This window comes from Erithacus rubecula, assembly GCF_903797595.1.
Source record: "Erithacus rubecula genome assembly, chromosome: 1".
Classification (NCBI taxonomy): Eukaryota; Metazoa; Chordata; class Aves; order Passeriformes; family Muscicapidae; genus Erithacus; species Erithacus rubecula.
In genome coordinates this window covers 46999325-47022058 of record NC_136658.1, presented here as the reverse complement: position 1 = coordinate 47022058, position 22734 = coordinate 46999325, and the positions used below count along the sequence as shown (strand labels likewise).

Sequence of the window (22734 nt, the reverse complement as noted above, 5' to 3'; positions counted from 1 at the left end):
TTGACACACTGATTTTTGTGGTGTGGAACTCCCACTGTACACGACTCTTTGGTGCCAAAGAGCTGAAGGACTCTATCTAGGGCTTTCAGCTCCTCAGTTTTAATGGAGCATAACCTTCTAACCTCACATTCAGAAAGTCTTTGGGAGAATTTACCACTCTTATTCTGGATTTTTTCCTTACTTGTTTTTGATTTTTTTTTTTAATTATTCAAATAATTTAAATAATTTACCCTCATCAGAGGGTAAAATCACTTTAAATGAAGTAATGAGAACTCAGGACTGTTTAAAGGGAAATTGCACAGGGAACTTGCTTATATGTACGCAAAGTAATACCACAGTGTAGTTCCCTGTCCAGCACTTAAAGTATGTAGAAATGGGAAATTTTGAGCAGACATGTATTTGCTCAAGGGCTGACATTAGTTTCCCAGCTTCTTACTAAAAGAAATACTTGTTTCAGAATTGTGTTACCATTATAAAACAACACCAGTATGTATTTCCTGCTTTGATCCGATAAAATATTGCCTTCCTTTGATTAAGATACAGTACTAGATTGTACCCTTTGAGTCACACTGGTATATTAGCTACCAATCCAGCTTAGCATTAATTGATTCTAATTGCTTGAGCTAAATGGTACAGGTTGCATTCTTTCACTGTTTATCCTTCTAGCTGTTTGTTTTCTATTCTGATACAGCTACTCTTGGTCCAATATCTGTTTGACTGTTCCAGGATTTTGGGAAAAAAAATAAATTGCTGTGTGATGTCAGAAGGTGTTTGTGTTTGCCATATATGTGCAGGCATACATTTGTGTTTACCATATATGTGCAAACATTATTCAGCTTTTGGCAGGCAAGGTGAGTAACATGGAACCCAGGAGGTTACGAAATATATTGTTGGATAGTCTTGGCATTAAAAACTAAAGCTTCCTTTACTATAGGTGTCTGAATTCTGCCTTCATGAGGGGATTGTAAAGTGTTGGTTAGATGGTTAATATCAAATTTCTCAAATTTTAATGAACTGCAAGTTGCACAGAATCTGCAGAGATATCCATGGACAGGAGGAACCTTTCTTTTCACCTCCAGATGCATTTTTAAAATTTTCTCTGCATTCTTGCTGCTTTCTTATGAAATATTGGCGTTAGCTAGTAAGTACTGGGTAACAAAACCTAATGCTTTTGCTGCTATTGAGGGACCTCAGGCAATGGGATGTCCTGCTCATGTGTAGTGAAAGGGTTGGGTGCAGTAGGTGGGTCCTTTCAGTCCAGGGCTCCAGCAGGTAGAGGAACACAACCATCAAGGGTGGTCACATTCCACAGAGTTACTTAATTTTAAGGAATGTTATTGTGAATATTTAGTATGTTCAGAATAAAGGGTGGCACCTTAAGTGTAATATGGCAGTGTTTGGACTGGCTGCAGGAACACAGGTCACTGAAATATCTTAGTAACTTGAATTGCAAGTGCACTGTTTGCGTGCTTGTATTATCTGCAGCTGTTTTTTATACATTATATTTTTAGTCCCCTCAAAAATATGTGGTTGTGAATTTGTCAGTTTAATGGTTTTTTGAAGAACTTAAATGAAGAAAAACACAGCACCGCACTTAGTAAGCGTAGTGAGTCATTCTGAATAAAATGGGTTATTTCTGCAAACTTAATCCCACAGAACTTCTATTGACAACAGCAAGTATTTTTGCAGAAGCTACATTTATTTAGCTTTCTAACCCTTTGTTCATGCACTTTAGAAGCCTTTTCCCTGTTTTGTGCATATATTTGCTAGTGCTAATGCTTTATTTTAATCCAAATTTAATAGTCACTGGTTTAGACTTTCAGTAGGCCATTGCTCTTATAAGATGTACCTGCCCTTTATTTTTTCTTCTCTGAGAGTAATTTTTACATCTCTGATTTGTTTTTTTCAAGGATATTGTTTCTGTATGTCTTTTTTTTTTTTTTCTTTGTGCAAAACCAATCTCACAAATTCATATGATGTAGAATGTTCCCATCTGGTCAGTGTGTTTCTGTTTCACTTCAAATGTTGAAATTTAAGATGCTCTTCAAAATGAGGATATAATTACTGTAGAGACAGCGACTACAGTACATTGGACATAGTATCCATGTGGAATGTTCAAACTCCAGAATTCAGTTTTCAGGTTTTAGAATTTTCTGGTTCGTTGGAAAATTTTCATTTTCGACCCCACATGACTAAAATTAAGTTCCTAAATATGAAGTGGGCAAAAACTCAGTTTAGAGTCAGAGTATGCTTGTGTCTACAGCCCTTCTTTGCACACTGACATCACAGATTTCTATTAGAAATTAATCATGGCACATGAAAAGATGTTCATTATATTCTCATAGTATAATGAACAAAGGGCTTCTAGGAGCTTTGCTCTGTAAATTTCCCAAGGATAGAGGCAAGGCTTGTAGCCCTCCTTGAAGATGGATGTGACATTTGGAATTACCCAGTTATCAGGAACCTGCCCTAATGACCAATATGGTTCAGTGATGTAGCATTGGCCACTTCCCTCAGAGCTCTGGGGTGCAGCCTATCTGGTCCTTTTGTCTCCTGTATGATCAGTTGGGCTCAAGAGCCTCCAGAATGTCATCCTTTGCAGCTGCTGTTGCTCTAGTCCCACAGGAGGCTCAGGGACCTGCAAGGCCTGAGGGCAAAGCTAACCAGTGAAAACTGACCCAAAAAAGGCATTGGGTGTCCTGGCTTTTTTCTTGTCCTTTGTCACTTGAGTTCCTTTGTCCACCTTTTGGACCATCCTTTTGTTGTACTTTACTGTGTCAGCCATATTTTAGTAGTGTTATGTGGATAACTTTCCTGGCAGACCTGCTGTAGATAAGCAGCATCCCTATATAGATATTCTAAAAAAAGGTGTAAGTAAACTACTGAAAATACTGAAGGCAACAAAAAATATTATGGGAAAATTTCAAAGTACAGAATTATATAAAGAAAGCTGGAGGTGAAAGTTTAAAATAACCAGAATGAATTTTCACACTGTGGAGTTGCCTGTACAAATGAGCTTCCTACAGCATTTTGAAGGGCACCAGTTTGGACATTTTTAAAAAAAGATACCTGAATGGATATTTAGGTAATACCTATTTATATTAGATGTGAACTCTGTCTAAAAAACAAACACTAATGCCTTTAGGAGCATACCTCTGTGGTGCCTATGAACTTACTGTTTTAGGAGAAAAGGCCCATCACTGTTTCCTCCAGCTCCTCTAGGTTGTTGGGTACTGAGCAGTGTCAGACACTGGACTTTGAATTAAGCTGATCACTACTGTGGACTGGGGTGGTGCTTTCTGTGGTATCTGTTGACATAAATGGTGAATACTAACATTTAGGGAACCTTTTAGCATTCTCTGGTCTCTTTTTAAAATGCACTTGCAGTCTTGGGAAATCCCTTTTTGTACTTTCCCATCTTATGATTGAGTGTACTCTTGCATGTGAAACCTCTGTGAGTCACAATTTATCATAGGATCAATAAAACCTGAAAAGCATGTCATAATTGTGGTATTCTGTCAGTCAATTTGCTCAGATTACAAAGAAATAATTAAAAATTACTCTTCTAAGAAGAGAAAATATATTTTTTCTTTGTTTTTCTTCTATCTTCATTTATAAAACTTGATTTATTCAGTGAATATTGTCTACAAGAGAATAACTTAAGATGAAGAATAAGTTTTGTATGTTGCTTTCTTTTAGCATTTTGACTCTTGTAACTTAAATAATTTCATTTTATTTCAATAATGTGTTGTGTGTAATTACACAGGTGTATTTTGTTTGTGTGAAAAGGATTGTATGCAAAATTGAGTGTCTCAATGAAACACATTAGTTCATGTTCACAAGATCAGTCTAGGTATTTAATCACTGTAAAAACTGCTTGAAGTCTTAGATTCTATGAACCTCCTTCCAGAGATGGTTTAAAAACTTAAAAAACATCTTGTGTTGTGATTAAGATGAGGACCCTTAAGGAAGTTTATTTGTAGGGCCATGGGAGTCACTGGCAAAGGGAAGTTAAATCAAACTGTCAGTATTCCCATCTGTCCATTTGAAGCATATTTTGTATTGATGCAGGAGATTACTGTTATTATTGTGTGTGCTGTGCTTTAAGGAAAGAATCTGCTATAAGATTAAATATGTTGACTTCTCTTCTGCCTCCAGTCCTCAACATTTGGAAATAAAATATTTTTTGTCACTTCTTCTTATTTGCTAATGAATCTATTATCTGGAATGTCACAAGTTATCTACTGTTGGATCCCAAGGAAGAGCTTTGTTTGCAAGGTGGTGTAGCATTTTGATTGTTATGTCCTCAAAATGAACTCCTTTGGTTGTTTGGCATTACTGTTGCTAGTGTCATTCTTATAACCATCTGTATCTTTCTTTTTGCAGCTTGGGTCCTGTGTTTGCGCTGTTTGTTCCATTTTATTCCTCCATTCCAAGAGTGCAGGTGACACAAGTATTGGGCCACTTTTCTATCACAAACAAGTCTCTGGTCTACATACTGGGTTTACAGGTATGGTATGTACTTGCTTGTTCATCTTTTAATGAACTAATAATGTAGTAGTTAGTATTTATGTTTGTTTATGAATTTTGATGCCTCCACTTAATACAGAGCACAACAACATCATGTAGCGTTCTGTGAAATATGACGGGAAAAATATCTTGGTATAGAAAGCCAGTAATTACTCAAAAAACAATTTTAAAAAGCCCCAAACCCAGCAACCTAGAAATGAATGGACACTTGTGTCACAACCTGAATTATGAAACAGGAGATGTGCAAATGTATGAAAATTAGGCTCACTTCTATATATTCTAGGGGTTCAAAAGTAGCTCTGGCATTAGCAATGGGGAAAACACCATAGTTATGTGAAATGTGGTAAAGAGTATTTTAGAATAAGTAGTCCATTTCAGAATATTGACTTGTGCTCCACTTGAACATTTCATTCATCCTCTTTCCTGTTTAGCCTTTGGTTTCCTTCACTTTCTGCTTCAGCATCTTATTTTCTTGATCTTTCGGAAATCTTGTTTTCTCTCATCTGAACTCATCAGTTCCACTACTGTTGCAGTCTTTGGGAAAGCCATGATATTGTGTGACCTGTTTTCCATCGTGGCTTTCACCTTTTGCTTTCGTACACACAACACCTCCAGTGCAGATCAGTGCTGTCACTGACCCCCACATCTCTGCAGGATCTCTCCCTGCTGAGCGCTGAACAGTTGCTGCCGTCACACATGGGCTCAGGGGAGACTCATTTGCCTTCTCCTTTGTAAATTCTGCCCTTATCTCAAGTCACTCTTTCCACAGTCAGCACTCTACAGGGAAGGTGTTCTCATGATTCAGGCAGCATCATGCAGAAACATTTTGGTAACCATTTTCAGTCCATTTTTCCAGTTGGTAATAACCTTCTCCAGGTGATTAGTCACATACTTTGCTAGAAATGATGGGATGCCATGTTGGCTTGTCAGGATTTTTTAAAAAATTTGCTCCAATTTATTTCTGTGATTTCATGTCAACAAATATGTCACTGGGTAAGAGCTTTATTTCTTTAATTTTGATGCTTGTGCTTAGTCTGTCTGTGACTGCATGTCTGAGAGCTTCGCTTGGAGTGCATGCCTGCTTGGAACTCTTCTCCTGTTGCTGCTGAGTCATTTCCTTTGCTTCAGTCTGTCTTTCAGACCTGTTTTTCTGGTGCAGCCTATAACTGACATCCTGTTATACTTAGTAAGCTATATGAAAATAAAATGTATTGTTCTGTCGAAGGAGAACAATTGTTGGATCCCAGTGTTTTTTCCACTTGCTGCTTCTAGAATACTTCTTTTTTTTTTTAATGTTAAACTGAATTTTAACAGAGGTAAAAGTCTGACGTCTCCCATTGTCATGATAAGTGTGTAAGCTATATCAAATTGCAACTTAGGTGGTTCATATAGCAACAACTTTGCAAAATAAAAATTTAAAACCCTGCTTTTGTCTTCTAGCTCTTAACCTCTGGTTCCTACATCTGGATTTTAGCCTTAAGTGGATTGGTAAGTCTTACTGTTATAAAAATCATGTGTTGCTTAAAACACTGTTGTGTATATGGTCAGCACAGTATATTTGGACTTAAAAAGAACAGAAATTACTAAGTAACATTTTGTGTTAGTAACCAGAAAGTTTTCCTCTTCAACTTCCAAATATGTAAGGCACTGAATAGCGGGTGATAAAGTGACGGACAACAAAATTGGTGGTTAATATTTTCAGGGTGCCTCTGTTCCCTGTGTAAGATGAATTTTGTTGCCATGGATATAGCTATACACCCACAACTATGAATGAGATTGTTGAGGAAATGGTAGAAATGTGTATCCTGGGCTGGGTTTTTTTTTTCAGTTTACAGCAAGCCTCAAGCTTTGATTTACGGGTTTTAATAACTGCAGTGTTAAAACTGAGGGTTTTTCATGCTTTGCTATTCTCCTAGATCTGCAATACAGCTGTTTCTCAGAATGACAATGGCAGTAAGAACACAAAATCACGTTTGTCACATCAGTCAGATAAAGGAGGTGTGATCTGCCTTTTTCCTTTCTGATTCTGTTCTTAGTACTAAGGCACTTAGTGCTGAAACAGATTGTGCTAAATCTTTCAGATTGTTAGATAGTAATAAGCTTCTTTAAAAATTTTACAGACTTAGAAATTAGGAGCTCAGACTAAATTCTTGGCCCAAAAGATTGTAACCTTTTTCAATAGTGGGAGTGCCACCACTTCCATTATTAAGTTGATGGAGTCTCGAGAACTCCAGTTATGCCTTTGCTGTATAGAACCTACTAATTCAAATTTGGGTTGAGCTCAGAGGAAAATGCTGCTACAGCTCAGTTGTTTGGTCTTTTAGCATTTGCATTGACTGTTGCAAAATAATCTATGGTTTTCTAGGATTACTAATAACAGGAGTGGTGGAACAGCAAACAGTGACGTCTGTTCATGATTTGATGTTGCTATAAATATCGATGAAAGCAGTACAGCTATAACAAATCCGAATCTGTCTGCCCTGGAAATCAGCCCAGGCCTCTGTGTCCACTGAAGGATCTGTGACTTCCTCCAAATGCACTACCCTTCCTGTTACTCTGCTGGCTCTTTTAATAGCCCTTCCTTTTGAACAGGTGTTCATTAGAGAGGGAAGGAAAGGAAAGAAATGGAAAGGCATTTTAACTCCCTCTTTCCTGATGACAGAAGCTCTATGTATACTGGATTATACAGACATATAAGGAGTAGATTTTTTTTTCATAATACATTATGCAGTTCTTGTTTTAATTCCCTCTTAATAAAAAACTTTAATTCTTCTGTATAATGAAACTTGCTCAACTTTCTTAGTTACCTTTTTCATAAATTAGCTTTTCTTTTTAATTTCAGGTTGAGAGGATGTTTTACTTAGGTATAAATCTATAGAATTAAATTGAGTTACCTCTGTGTCACAGGAAGGCTAAAGAAAAATTTCAAGTTTTCATATTGCTTCAGTCAGCATTAATAGGTCATTATCAATGATGATGTGTTTTCAGTCTCAATTTTTTTCTGCAGCAAGCAGAGAGCTGAACTCCACCACTTTGTAATAAGTTCTGCAATTAGAAAAGAAATTCATGTTAGGATTTCAGCCATTATTTTGCATGGCGTATCTGCCACACTTCTATGATTAAGATGTCCTCTTCTTCTCCTCTGTTAGATATTATAATTTGGCATCTTTTGAGAAAGCTTGATAAAGGAATAAAGTTTCGTAGTATATAAAATAATCTGAAGAAGGACATGCAACACTATAAAAGTGCCTTTCAGACACCCACAAATGTAGTTGATTGATAAATGTATATGTACAATTATAGGAATAAATAGATTGTCAAATATTAAGTCATTCTGACAACCTGTGTTACGTAATTCTTACTGTTCTTGATATTTTTCTAACTTACTACCTTACTACCTTTGTGAATTCAAATTTTCAGGTATTCTTACAAAAAGGATGAGTAAATGTATGAACACCAAGTCAGATAGGTGTGATATTTAGTCACTAGTTCATTGCCTGGGAGACACTTCACTGTATTTTTAGCACTGAAGATCACTTAGACACTCACATTGATTGTATTATGATGCTGTTCTGTAATTTAGCTTTTGTTGCACTTCTGCTTATGTGGAATATTAAAATGGATGGTGCTGGCACAATTTCTGAGTTGTTGTCAGTTTCCCCTTTGTCTTCATTGTGTTCCTGGTTTAGGTTTATTTAAATTCTCACAGTCTATATTTGAACATGACTAAATGGGATCTGACTTTCCAGTTACATCCTTGCAAGCATCATCAGACTTTCTTGTGAATTCTAGGCAGGGTATAGATACTGGGAACTGTACTGCCTTGAGTTCTTGTTTTCAGTGGTTTTGAGTGATGCAAACATTACAGACATGTATGTATGGGTCTATGTGTGCAGGTAGGCAATGATGTAATGTGCCTGGTGATAGGGAATTTTTGACAATTTGTAGTTTTGATGGTGAATTTTTCTTAGGTGCAGAAATTACATCTCATGTTTTGTTATTGGAATACAAAAGGTCTGTCTTTGTGATAAGGTATATCTTGCTAGATCTAATTTTGAACCAGCACAGGAATACACACTTAAAGGCAGTTTTTTTACTATCCACATGAAACTGGACAATCAGTTATTGTACTTTTGGTCAGTTGCTGATATGTTGAATAAAACATGTTTAAATACATGATACTTATGTATAAGGAAGAGAGAATTTAAGAAGTTGACTGTAAAGAAATTCACAAAGCTGATCAGTAATCAGTAATCTATAATTTTCTTATGATTGATAAGATTAGTTCAGTTTCTTGTAATTTATTTTGCCAGGAATATATGATGACTGGCACATACAGACCAATTTGTTTCTTATCACAAGAGTTTTTTGGGGTTTGTGTCATAAAATTAGGAATAATATTAGAGGTGCCCAAAATTCTTTCAGTCATTGTTTACAGAAGAGCTTCCATGAAGTGCATATCACTCAGTTTAGTGAAGGCTTGAAACAGTTTCTTCACTATTTTTTTCTGTAAAATAGTCAAAACCTTAGGGAGTGGTATTAATGTTTCATGGGATGTATACATCTCTCCCTTTTTCCCCCCCACCCCTTTAAAATCTCTTGGATTCCCTCTTTACATTTTTCCTTGCTTTACTCTTGTAGGATTTAAATTTGAGAGGTGTGTCAAGGCTCAGTCATAGCTAGAGCTTGCCTGCTTAAAGAAGTAAGCTGAGGTTGCTGACCAGCAGAAGACATATCCCACGAAGACATGCAGTTCCCTCCACTTTCTAGAATAATTGTGTCATCAGTCAGTTCACATGCCATGGGTTTTTCTGAGTAGCTTAGGGCTGTATTTCATAGGGGGAAAGTATCTTTCAGGCCTTTTCTGTGATTTTAGTGTTGTAGCCTTTCTTCTTATATTGTGTTGGCTTTTTATTTGTTTGCAAGGTGACATGCACTGCATAAAGTTCAAAATTTGGAACCCACCAAGTCTCTTGTCAGCTGCCTTGAATTTGTGTAGACTTCAGTTCAAACCTTAGGAAACTGGAATTAAGAAGTTTCTAAAACCCTGCTTGACTTGGAGATTTCACTAAGCCAAACAACAGTTCTCTGCATTGTTACTGTGCTACACTTTCACTTTTCTCAGAGTGTATGAAAAGTTGTGCTTTTTATTTCTAGATATTGGAAAATTTAAAGAATCTGAAATTTAAAGCTTGTACTTTAACAGCTTAAGGTTAAGATAGAAAGTTCAGACAGTGAAATGAATTGAGTGAGTGTATTCATAATTTTGAAGGACCTAACTTAGTTTTATATAAACTGCAGGTATCTGCTGTTAAATGATCCCAAGTGTACTTGGATTGTACTTTTGAGTTCTATTTGTTAAGAACTTTATCCATTCTTTCTGTTAGCTATTCCTTCAGCTGAGGTGTTATTGTATAGTGAATTCATGTCCTTTGCAATTGGTGTTTATAGGATAAAATAAGATTCATCTGGGGGGCCAAATAATTAAACCCGGCTTTCATTGTTTTACTTCTAGTCTTAAAATAGCATTATTTAGTTAGTATCTGATCAGACCTAGGAATCATTGATTTTCTTGTTGTTTTCCTTCCCCTTTCACATTTCTATTAAGTGATTTTGAACAATTCATGCTGAATTCTTTGTTGTTTTAAAAAGTATTTTGAAGGGAATGCAGAAGCATTTGTATCACCCCACAGTATAGTGTTCACATTTAAAATATCATCCCTTCTACATACTTAGAACTAGTATGAAATATGTGCATTCTCAAAGAGAATCTTTGTTCAGAGTCTGTTAATGTATGCAGTTACCTTCACATTCATGTCTTGCTGTGCATGTTCCTTCATCCTCCAGTTAGTCTGGATGTCCTTCAGTCATCCACATTTAGTGTCATGTAGGACTTTAGTCAAAGTGTAATTATTAGTGGATTCAGGTAAATGTTAGTTAAATGTTGGATTTAGTTCATTTCTGAGTATTTGACATTGGTGTTATAGTATAAATATCAGTAGTATTGCTAATATCAGTGAGACTACTCACTGAAATTCTGCCTATGCTTAGGTACTTACCTAAGTAAAACTGTGTTTTGTGTGTAGCTGGTGTGATTTCCCTTTGCTGATAGACTACCTACCAAAGAGCAAGTACTTAGTCAGTTCACAGAATCACAGAAGGTAACATCTGGTTCAGGCTCCCCACTTAGGCAGGGGCACCCAGAGCAGCTTGCCCCAGGACCATGTTCTGATGGCTTTTGATTATCTCCAAGGATGGAGACTCTACCACCTTCCTGGGCAACCTGTGCTAGTGTTCAATCAACCTCACAATGAAAATGTGTTTCCTGATCCTCAGAGGGAGCCTTTCATGTTTCAGTTTGTGCCCATTGCCTCTTTTTCTGTCACTGGGAACCACTGAGAAAAGCCTGGTTTTATTTTCTTCATTTCCCTTCAGGCATTTCTTTACTTTGATAAAATCCCCTGGGCCTTCTCCAGGCCAAACAGTCTCACTTTTTACAGCTTTTCCTCATGTGCAAGATGCTCCCAGTCCTTTATCATCTTTGTGGCCTTGCACTGGACTTGCTCCACCAAGTCCATGTCTCTTGTGCCAGGGGGCACAGAATTGAGCAAAGTACTCCAGCTGCAACCTCAGCAGTGCATAGCTTGTGAAGTCATACCCTGAAATAAGAAATGGAAACGCAGTAGAGGAACAAAGATTAGAAAATGAAAAAGAAACATTGTCTGTCAGTCTGCTAACTTCAGGACAGGTGCAGATATCCACATACACATTAACTCATGTGCTGAATCCTGCCCCAAAATTAACATGAAATATTTGTGTGTGGACAATGCTCAGTATTAAGCTGAGTGATTGTAAGTGACTTGATCAGAGATGAGTCTCACTACATTCTACTGACTTTCTTGACTTAATACTCCCTGTGGTGAGAGCTTTGACTCCTTGCCCACATCAAGATGTGAACACATGACAACTGACTAAGCTATCAGGACTTATTCCTGCATCAGTTAAGGCATCTGAGAATAAAAGAAGTTGGTTCATCTGGAATACAGGGAATGTTGGTTTGAAAGTGAGGTTGTAATTGTCTGGGGAGGAGATACTTCCAATTCTGGAAGAAGGAGAAAGTAGTAAGAAAGGACAGGAAAAGGTAATAATGTGTCATAAAGCACTTTCTCCTTAATTACTACGGCTGTTGTAGGAAAATAGATATTGGTTTCCAGTTCATATTTTACTTCTAAATTTCTCTCTTAGATCTGAGGAGGAGTTTCTGTGTCCAAAATGTGGTCTATTTGGTCAACTGTACCAACTGGTTCATTAGAAATTAGATGGTTCTGCCAACATATGCTGTTTTGGCAGCAGTGTTACCCTTTTTTCACAGAGGGGATCCATCACATCAGCTGTGTGTGTACTTTGGAGTCATCTGCCAAAGGATGAGTTGCATCCTAAGAGTGCCTTTTTCTCTCTGTTGACTATGACACCAGCTTTAAACGACCAGCTCATAAGTAGGCTTTTAAATTACAGATATCTGTGTTGGGTCAGATTAATCAAATCCTGATCTTTTAATTAAAGAGATCTGGTTAAAAATTATGATGGTAATCATCACCTACAGAATGCTGGCAGAGACCAAAGGAACCTATGCTTAGGACACAAGTACAAGTTAAGAATAGCTGTACTGTGCTGAAATGGCAGTGCAGTCATGCTTGCACATACACAATGGTTTTTAGCTGATAATGATTCCATCTGACCAATGAAGCACTGATGAACTCTGAAGAAAAACATTTCAAGGTATCTGGAAAATTTATGAGCCAAATCAACTGGAAACAAAATTTTAAAAAAATATTTTATTATCACTATAACCTTATTTTTCTCTCAAGGCTACTCTTGCAAAAGCCTGTTTATAGTATTTGTAATAATTTCCAGAAAGGAAACCCAAACAGAATAATCTGTTAGAATTGTAACAGAAGTTGAAAGTACATACGTAGTGGGTTTAAATAAACCCATGTTAGGTAGTTTTATTTCTTGGGTGGTTTTCACACAACCCCTCTATGGGATGTATGATAAATTATTTCTCTAATGAAGATAAATACAGAATCCTGACACAAACTTCAACCCATGTTTTGATTCCAGTTGTATAGAAGTCAGAACATAACTAAGGATTAGGCAGATAAAACAGATAGAAAAATGTCACTTTCCCTTAAGAAAACTATTTCCTCTTCATTTGTTGGTATCTGAAAAAAGTCTTGAGTACATATGATGAATGTATTTACATTTTTCAGAACAGAATAATTGAGTATTTGATGTCAAGTTCTGTTAGTTAAAATAATTTTCAATGTCATTTTCTGCACCAGTCTGTGTACTGTTTTCTGTTTGATTTCCTTTTTTTGGTGTTAATCAAGTACAGTGAATTTAAACATTTAAATTTGAAATACTACTCTGGTTACTTGTGGAGCATATGTGTCTCTGCAATGTAAAATACTGGAGAGCTTCCATGTTTGGCTTACCTAATGTACGGAGAAACTACATTTACTTCATTTTTCTTAAAAATGTACAATTTTGAAAGGACATGAGGAAAGGGAAGGAGAAGTTAGACTTTATACAGGGGCAGGAGGAGGTTAGGAAATATCGTGTGAAGAACCAGTAGTAAACCATGGCGTTAAGATACTGAAAATATATAAGCATACTTTTATTCTGCACTGTGCCAGAGAGTTTCTAGCATCCTCCATTTCCTCTTCTTAGCACTGTGCCACCTAGAATATGGTGGATGATGCTGTGACTAACAGAAATTAAGATGTGCCTGATGTTGCCAGCCACAAATTCTCCATTTTAACAGTGTGAACATAACCACAACGTCTTTTTGTGGTGACTTTTGGAGGCTAAAATACAGTGGAGGCTCCTCTGTTTGGGGGAAGTAGCCCTTTAATCTAATGTACAAGGCTGAAGTTAGAATATAACCAGATCATCTTGTCTTCATTGAATAAACAATGCTGCTTTGCATTCTTAAACACTAGAAATTCACTCAATGTCAGTAACAAAAACAGCGTAAAAAGTTGCTTTATATTTTGTCAAAGCTTATTTTTTTGAAAATGATATCTATCAAGTTCTGCATATGAACCAGCTATAGAGGAAGTTCTTTGGAAATACTTGACATTAAGATGAGGGTATGACACTGAGCCAGACTGAATCACAAGACCTTTTTTAACTACAAATGTCTCCATTCTGGGTTTATTGGAAATATGGAAAAAGCTATCTTGTCCTCACTAGTTGAGATGTATTGAAAAATTTGTTAAAATTGACTGCAGCATTTTAAAGTTTCTTATACTTACATACTCTTCATTTCAGCATGTCCATAAACTTTTGCCTTATAAAGGCTTTTCTTCTGATTAAGTGCTCTGAAATTATTTGTTCTCAACAACTACTTAAAAGGAGATTGTGATGAGATGGGGGTCAGTCTCTTTTTCCAAGTAAGATAAATGGAAATGTCCTTTAAATTGTGTCAGGGAAGGTTTAGGTTGAATATTAGGAAAAATTACTCACCAAAAGTTTCATCAAGCACTGGAGCAGGCTGCCCAGGGCAGAAAAAGGTTGAGTCACCATCTCCATAGGTGTTTAAAGGACATGTAGATGTGGCACTTAAGGACATGGTGGACTTGGCAGTACATGGCTAGCAATTGAACTTGATGATCTTAAAGGTCTTTTCCAACCCAAATGATTCTACACCCAGTCATCTCTGCTAAGAAAAATGCAAGATGGTGCAGCTGCTAATTGGTGCTTGCAGTATGCTTTCCTTTCTGAGACTAACTAGTTCCAAAGGACTGACACCAAAGATAGGCTGCTGTTATTGCTCTATTTTCTATCTCGACTTGCTAACTAATGATTCTCTTTGTGGTTAATATGTTCAGACACCTGTCAAGATTTGTCATACATTCAGCAAGGTGTAGATTTTCCCATCACCACTTGCTATGTTTTGTTTTTGTGACTTTTTGAACCCGTTCAAGATTTTTGAAAACATTAGATCTTTTCAAAGGTGGTATGAGAGAGCAGAGATCAGTATCTAGGTGGGTCATTTGAAAAAAGGGAAGAAATGTTGGTGTGGTGTTGAACAAAGTATTTTGAGTGGGACTTCTTTTGCTGCCTAGTTAATACCTGTACAATCAGGTGTGCAGAATCCCTGGAATGAAAGAGGGGTCCTGGCTCTGTAGCCTAATGATACTGCCTATACCTACAAACCAGGTGGAAGAAATGAAGATAATCTGTCGGCTCTGGTGCTGCTTGTGCATTTTGCATTGAAGAAAACATCAGATTAAATGTGTATGTAATATTTGCAATCTGGTTCTCAGTCCTCAAAAAGTGCTTTCTCAGTTACTGTGCAATCTAGGTTTCCTTGAGTGAAGGGCCTGTCTACCTAACTCTCTCAGGAGCAGGGTGTTAGCTTCTGAGGGACCTTCTTGCTAGGCAGACACCTCAAGCAGAAACAGGGGAATTGCAGAAGTGATACAAATTTTCTTCCTCGTATTCTTTGGTGATTATAGCTACATCTTAGTTTCCAGTTGATGTGCACAGGTTTTAGTCATGAGTTTACAGTCATTTGGAACAGTTTCACTGGAGCTGAGGAAAGACTATCTAAGGTCATGAAAAAGCTTCTGTTACTGTGCCCTGTCCGGTCAGGACCTTCCTTTGAATACAGAAAATTTTTATTAAAGGTAGCCTTCACTCTGATGTAATTATGGCCTTTATAGCATTTACCTCCTTTCTCACAGCACAACTAAAAGACTGAAGAGGTTAATAGTCGTTTAAAACTGTTCCTTCTCATTTTAAAATGACAGCCCATGCTTGGTGCTACATCCAACCCTAAGTCATAAAATGAAAGTGGAATAAAACAAAAACCATTGTTTCCAAAAGCAGAATGTGTTTTTGCTAAAAGTCTCACTTTTTATTTAACAATAACCTTATTAATAATCTGAAAAATATCCTCCCTCCTAAACAATGTTGCTTTTTCTTATATTGTCTCCCTTGGTATACTCAGCAATGCTTTAGTATCTTTATACAAAGGTCAGTGAGATAGGACAAATAGCCCCAAATAAATAAATAAGTACTTCAGATGCAGAGTTTCTATATTGCTTTTAGCATAATTTCATTTCTGAGATATGTTTACAGATTTTTTGAGGTTCAGATCTCTTCCTGTTCATTTCACTATGCTGTGACAGCATAATTCTTGTGGCATAACAGACAATAAAGAATCACAGATGCTGAAATGTGGCATAAAGCAGAATGCAGATGGAACTGCTTTGGGCTCAAGTCCTGTGGCTTCACAATGGCATTCAAAATAATGGCTGAGTGATGACTGTAAATCCATTTATGTGGCATATGAATTTCTCTTTGTCCTGCGGAGTATGAAATGAAATAAAGCCCCAAGGCAAGCACGAACACATGGAATTTGGTTTTTTCTTATGGGTAGGAGAAGAGCCTCACAAAAACTGGCTTTTTCAGTATTACCATTTTTAATTAATTGGTTTTTAATTTTTTTCCCCTCCTGTAAGGTAGATGGGCTTCTTTTGAAATTATTGCGTGCATAGTCTTAGATTTAACTTCGGTTCCACTGTTTTGCTTTTGTTTTTACTAGAAAGAGAGACTCGGATGGTGGGAACAGAAGCCTTAAAGGGGTTTGGGTTTTTTTTGTAGTAGTGTTTAGAGTGCTTCAGCATTCTCAAGATCAGTCTTAATCTTTTCAAGGCAGTATACAGCATACTCTGACCAGCTCTTTTACTAGAAATTAAAATTTTATTTTAATTTGACCAGTTTTAGAAAGGGTCACTTGCTTTGGGCTCAAATTCCAAAACTTACAAAAAACTCCAAGCAACTTTATGAGTCACAGGCAATGCACCACACAGATTTAAAAAACCAGTAGTTTGTAGTTGTAGGGAAGTAAAGAAATCCCCTGTTCTTTCTCTGATTCTTGACTGAGAACTGTGAGTAAATAACATAAAAGTGCTTTAAAAATCAGAAAGACCAACTGTTACCTGCAGCCAAATTCAAAGCAAATGTGATGTACTTAAGTTTTTTGGTTTTCAGGAGTTTTTTTAACATTTTGGTTTTGATTTTAGATTTCTGGGATTTGCTACAACAGCAGTATCTTAAAAGTTCATCGAATTCTTTGTGTACCCAGATGGGTAGCAAAGATATTTTCTTGGACTCTTGAACCAGTCTTCTCATCTGCGGAGCCAGCGAATGAAGTTCGGGTGGGAATGGGAGCGACAGTTGACATCCAGAGGCAGCAGAGAATGGAGTTACTGGACCGGCAAATCATGATGTCTCAGGTTGCCCAAATGAGGCGGCAGAGGCAGCAGCAGGTACTGCTATGCATTCTTAAAGGATTCTCTTGGTAGGAGAAATGTGCTTTTTGGGTTCATAGATCTGGTATTGTTCCTGTTTCTTAAAAGTAATGTATTTTTAAATTTTTCTCCGTCAATCTTTCATACGCTGTTGTAATGCTGATAGCCATTTAAGTGGTTTATATAGCTTTATTATGTTAAAGCTGCTTCACAAGATGTGAGCAGAATTGCAGACAATCTTGTGGGGATGTCAGTACTCCTGGCATTCCATCACAAAAAATGAGGCTGAAAGGTAAAGATTGCTTCTTGGTGATCTTTAATGAAAGCCATTATGTAAAGTTAGGAAGTCAAAATGCTCCTGACTCTTCTGAGTATCTGTCTGGTTAGTAGCCTTTTCAGACAGGTTGAAAATTTTCTATGGAATTCCATTGTTTGTTTGATAGGTTGCTTCTTAAGGGCAGAAATTAAATTCTCCAACTTACAGAAGTAAACCACAAGTGACATTGTTTGCCATGTTTAATCCTCTTGGTTAATTTCCTTATTGAATAGAATTGCAGAGTCTTTTTATTTTATCTTTTTTATACAAACTAGCAAATCCAGATATTCTCAGACTTTGTATTGTAGGGTAGGAAAACAGGGTAGGTGGTGTGTCAGTTCCTGTATCTTAGATGTGTTCACTTTCTTCACTGAATTTTCTTTGCATGAAACACAGCTCTGTACTGATACACGATTTCTTCTCGTGTTTGGGGTAGTGTAGTATGAACAGGTATAGTTGTGTTACCCTTAATGCAGTCCCAGAATTAGAGGTGTGATGGCATGAAGCTTTGGCCTGCAACTGTTTCCAGTCCCTGATAACATCATTCTGTTTCTCTTGTTTCCTTAACATTGCAATATGATGAAATTTTTCCTCATGCAGAGACTTCTAATCTACTTTTCTCTATTCCTATTAAAACTCTAATCAGTTTTAACATAAGAATTGAACTAGAAATTACTCAATTCTTGAATGTTGCCATTGTAATAGAAAATAAATTGAAACTGTATGTTGGGTACAAGCAGCTGGGAGGTGTGCAGCCAAGTTTCTTCAGACATGAGAAAGAAGCCATTTCCAGTTATGAAGGACAGTCTTTCTAATATATCTTTAATTACAAAAAGTGGTAAATAAGTTCAGAATGGTAAATGATAAAAGAACTGTTGATAACATTTTCTTCTCATCTTGTCCTTTCCCTAGGCTATGAACAATGAAAGTGGAAAAATGTCTTTTCATGTGTGAGTTCAAATAGAATTCTTTAAAAAGGTGGAGGGGTTTGACTAAAATGCAGGAGCACTGTTTGAACATCAGTAAGATGCCTCCCATTACAAGTCGCTGAAACACTTTCAAGTTACCTTCATGTTTAGCCTTTAACTTGAGCACAGCATTTATTTAACTGGTAGTGCTAATCTGTGAAACCAGTGATCAGAAGGCAAAAGGATCAATGTATGAATGTTTCATAGAGGCTCTTCAGAAAAGGTGTGTCGTGAAAGCTTTTGACCCACCTGGTATTTTTTAATGACTCACTCACTGAATTTACTGGTCAGCAGCTAAATCGGAAAAAACATCACTCACAAATGTTCCTTTGTAGTGGTAAAAATGAAAAACAGACTATTTTCAATCTCAGAATAATATTTGAAAAGTTGAAAACCATTTTCTGGATTGCTGTACTTGGGCAATTCTTTTGCCTTTAGAAATTTGGCAAGGTGTAATTTGAAGACAGTGGAGTGGAACAGATCATGCTAGAGATGAAAGGAATTTAGATGATAATTTTACCTGTGGGAGTGAAGCTATAAAGAATGCAGATCAGTTTCTTAGACATTTTTTTGTGAAATGGAAAATAATAAAAGCTGTAAGTACATGTCAGTCGTCAGATAGGGCTTTGAATTATATTCTGGGGAAGTGTTGTGTGGATTTCTGAAGTCCCAGTATGCTGTCTGTAGGTAGTATGTCATAGGTGAGATAAATGAAAATTTTCTCTCACACTTTCCACTTTGCTTGTTGAGGGAAGTGAACTTTAACTTTCTTCTCTATGCCATAATGCAACGATTCCGTTCACCTTGAGAAGGTGCTCTGTTCATTCCTCCCACTCCTTTACACTGAGAAATGAGACAATGCAGTTTCCCTGAATGCTGGTAGAATTATGGAAGGAGATAAGTGCTTTTAATGGGGCTCTGTTGTCTGGGCAATGTTGGCAGACTCTTATAAGGGAGGTCCCTCTCTTAAATAGTTGCTTTTTGTAGTAAGTTTATTCTTTGAGTCTTCACAAGAACATTATCCTGACAGGCTATACAAACCAACATATAAAAGTTTTTTCTTTTGTTTTTTTTTTTTTAATTAAAAGAAGGGGAGGGGGGAGAAAGTAGGGGAAAGAAATTGGGGGACAAGCCTTTCTCAAAAGTTGTTTATAGTGTACCTCTATGATACTGAGATGTAAATTTATCTTTTTTTTTCCCCTGCTGTTCACTAAGCCCTTTTATCCAAAGCAGAATTCACTTTGGCTGCTTTCTACAAAAAAGAAAAAGCAAAATACAATCACCCCAGAATTTCTTTGCTAGCAATTCTTTGAGCCTTACCTTTCCCAGTCTTTTTCTAGCTGAAATCTTCTGGTCTGGAGGAACCTGAAGCATGGAACTGCATGTATGAGTGCTGGGTTGTCAAGCACCCATGCCTTCAATGAGTAGATTGAGTGCATGGTAGAACTTGAAAATAAACCCACCAGGTTCATTACTAGATGTACCTAATTTTATTTCTTAAATATTCAGTGGCCACTGGGTCTGAAACTGTTATGTTGATAGTTTCTCAGGGGAGTGTGGTTAAATGGTGACTGGTTTTGTGTTGGTTTCTAGTTGCTGTGGATACCTTAAACACATGCTAGAGTTCATCTTGAAAACTTTCTAGATTTTACTATGTTCTTTATTTCCTCCTGTGGATATTGCTGAGAAATTACCATCTTGTCCCAAATAAATTACTTAGCGTCACCTACATTCACCTTGAAAGACAGTAGAATAAAATGTGTGCCATACGTATTCATGCCCTAAAAATACCCCATTTTGTTACTGCTGTTAAAACTTTGCTTTCTTAGTTCCTTTCTTTCACACTCTTATGTCTATGCTATTTTGTAAATAGTTGTCCTGTTTTTCGTTTTTTTTCCCATTATCTGATCTTCTTTCCCTTTTCATATCACTGTCACATTTTCATTCCCCACTGTTCCATTTTCCACCCACATTTTTGTCACCTTTACCTTCATCTCTCTTGTTTCCCATCCTTTGTATTTACTGCTCTATAAAATGCTTCTTCACTTTTGGGGAAGTTCTCTCCTGTCATATCTGACCACCAGGGATCATTTACTATTTTATCCTTTCAATATTGTAATATTGATTAAAATTTTGATCTTCCTCTTCTGATATTTCTATTTCTAGATCTCTTTTATTTCTCGGCATTTTTCTAAAGTTTATCTTTCTGTCATTCAAATAAAACCCTGGTGGGAAAAGGGAAGCAACTGCTGCATCTGTGCACCAGTGTGGGCATCAGGGAGGCAACTTGACTTTCACTTCCCATTGAGAATCGTGGAGGGAGGCTGGCAGAGAACCAAATTGCAAATAGATAGGGAAGATTCTGTACCTTAGTGGTATTGGCTACTCTGATGTCACTAGAGACTGTTATGTGGTGGAAGGTTCATAAAGGTGGGAAGCACTTTCTTTGGCATTAAATACAACTTCTTGGAGCACTCCTCCCTGTGCCCATTCAGGATGGATGGTGTATCAACCTCAGTCCCTGCATCTTCAAAAATAGGTTTTGTATCTGCAGAGCATTTTTGCTGAGCATGTTAAAGACATCATATTGCCTTCTTCTTGGTTTCTCTGAAGTGTGTTGGAAGAACTTCCATCAGTTTGCTTCTGACTGTAACAAACCTACAGCCATATATGAAAATCTTCATTTCACGACCTCTCTTTCTATCCTATTGGCCACTTCAATTCCTGTCTTTTTGTTCTTCTCTTCCAACTGCCATTAATTTTCACTGAGGCCAGATTCTCCTTAGATTCATACCACATGATATCTCATATGTGTATCTCATCTTCATCAAATATGAGATTCTGCTGCTGGCAAAGACCAGAGTTATATAACAAAGGGCCTTCCTCTAATTGTTTATTCATTAGATACCTTTCTCCTGGGGCACAGGAGAGATGTTCTGTGGGTAGGCACACTGAGTATCATTGTTGTTATGGGGAGCCTCACATCCTGAGCAGTTTGCAACTTTCATATTTTGTCAACTAACGACTGTGAGACCAGATTGGTAATTTACCTTCTGGTTATATCTAAGCAATAAACTTCTGACCTTGGAAAAAAATAGATTAATGGAGCAAAAATCTTCCTGGCTCACGAATTCTTCCTCAGGAATGTTATCCTCATTCATGATAGTAGAATCATGATAGTAGAAAATAAATCCCCCCAGTGAATATACTCCTAGACAGTCTAATTCCACTTTTGCAAAGTAAAGAGCTAGACCAAGACATGTTTTTTAGCTTTCCTACTGGTACTGAGGTGGCACTTCAATGAAGTCTTCGTGAATAACTTCACAAGTTTGAGTACCAACAAGAAGTCCTTCAAACACGTTTTGAACCATGAAGACCTTCTGCAACCTTTATACATTGCCAAGTCCACAAAACCCCTTACTCTCATAGCCAGGACTTTGGATGGAATCAGTTTTTCAGTTTTGTTCCACAAATGTATGTATCATTGCCAGGAAGGAAGTTACCAGAGTGCTTTACCTGAATAAAGGGGTGAGACTTTCAGCCAAGTGTCACACCAAGTCTTTTCTCTAATTAGGTTTCCATTCCAGTCGTCTGTTTTACTAAGGCTTCTTTTGGCTTTTGTGACATATTTGAATAGAAACTGCCTTTAGCAACACTTCCATAAACTCCAAAGACAGTGATATGTAGGTTACCAATAGGATAAAAAATCTTTTGTCCCTAGATTCATGGGGATATGTGTGCCCAGGATTTGACATCGTATTTTTAAAGAATTGTATTAACCAGTGAGTGATTTACAGATTCATTTCAGCCCATGAATGAAGCTTGTGTGCTGCAGCAGTAATCACTGTGGCTAAATTTAGAGTCAGAATTCCATCACTCTTCCTTTCCTCTGCATGCCAATGTACACGTGTGGGCACATTTTGAAATAACAGACAACTTCCATTTTTGTAGAGAAAACCATATCTTTTCCTTCAGACCTGTGTGTCTTAAACTCATCCTTTGCTTTTTTGTGCTCTTCTGACATTTTAAAGCCTTGGTTATTCTCTGTAATTGTTTAATACTATTTTCTTTGTGTTGAAAGTAAACTTGGATTTATTTCAAGAGGTTATTGGGTGTAAAAACTGCATATGCTGCTGGCATGCTTGAACTCTGTTTTTTAACTGTTTAATTTCAATAATGTATTTGCAGCAACTGATAACCCACTGCTATTTAGACATTGTGGATTATTTTGCTGTATGACTTCTTCATTGGATTCTAGGTGTGAAATTAAAAATGTTGAATTTCCAGAGTCCTGATCCAGGTGATGAACAATTTATGACTATGTCCTCTACAGACTACCACAGAAACTTCAGATTTCTGTCTTTTTTATGGAAGTTGGAAATTCAACAATCTGACAGAAACTAGAGCCAACAAACCCTAGTACAATTAGAATAAGCTGAGTGTGTCTCATTAACAGCCAGCTGTCACAGTCACAAGATCGACTTTCTCTATCTCCTCCTACTCATTAGTAGCACCCTGCTCATATATTGAACAATCAGTTTTTCTCTTGGACTGAAATTACTAAATTCTCCTTTGTTTTGACTCAGCTTTCAAGCTA

At 37.0% G+C, this 22734-nt stretch overlaps 1 protein-coding gene across 1 annotated transcript in view; it reads left to right on the top strand.

Annotated features, from left to right (window-relative positions):
* The window catches only part of UBAC2 (UBA domain containing 2), an 85944-nt gene that overhangs the window by 50443 nt on the left and 12767 nt on the right, over positions 1-22734 (top strand). Inside the window, exons 5-7 of the mRNA XM_079307050.1 lie at positions 4387-4510; positions 5971-6018; positions 16626-16871. Coding sequence (XP_079163176.1) covers positions 4387-4510; positions 5971-6018; positions 16626-16871 — 418 coding nt within the window. The remainder of the gene's footprint in view (positions 1-4386; positions 4511-5970; positions 6019-16625; positions 16872-22734) is intronic.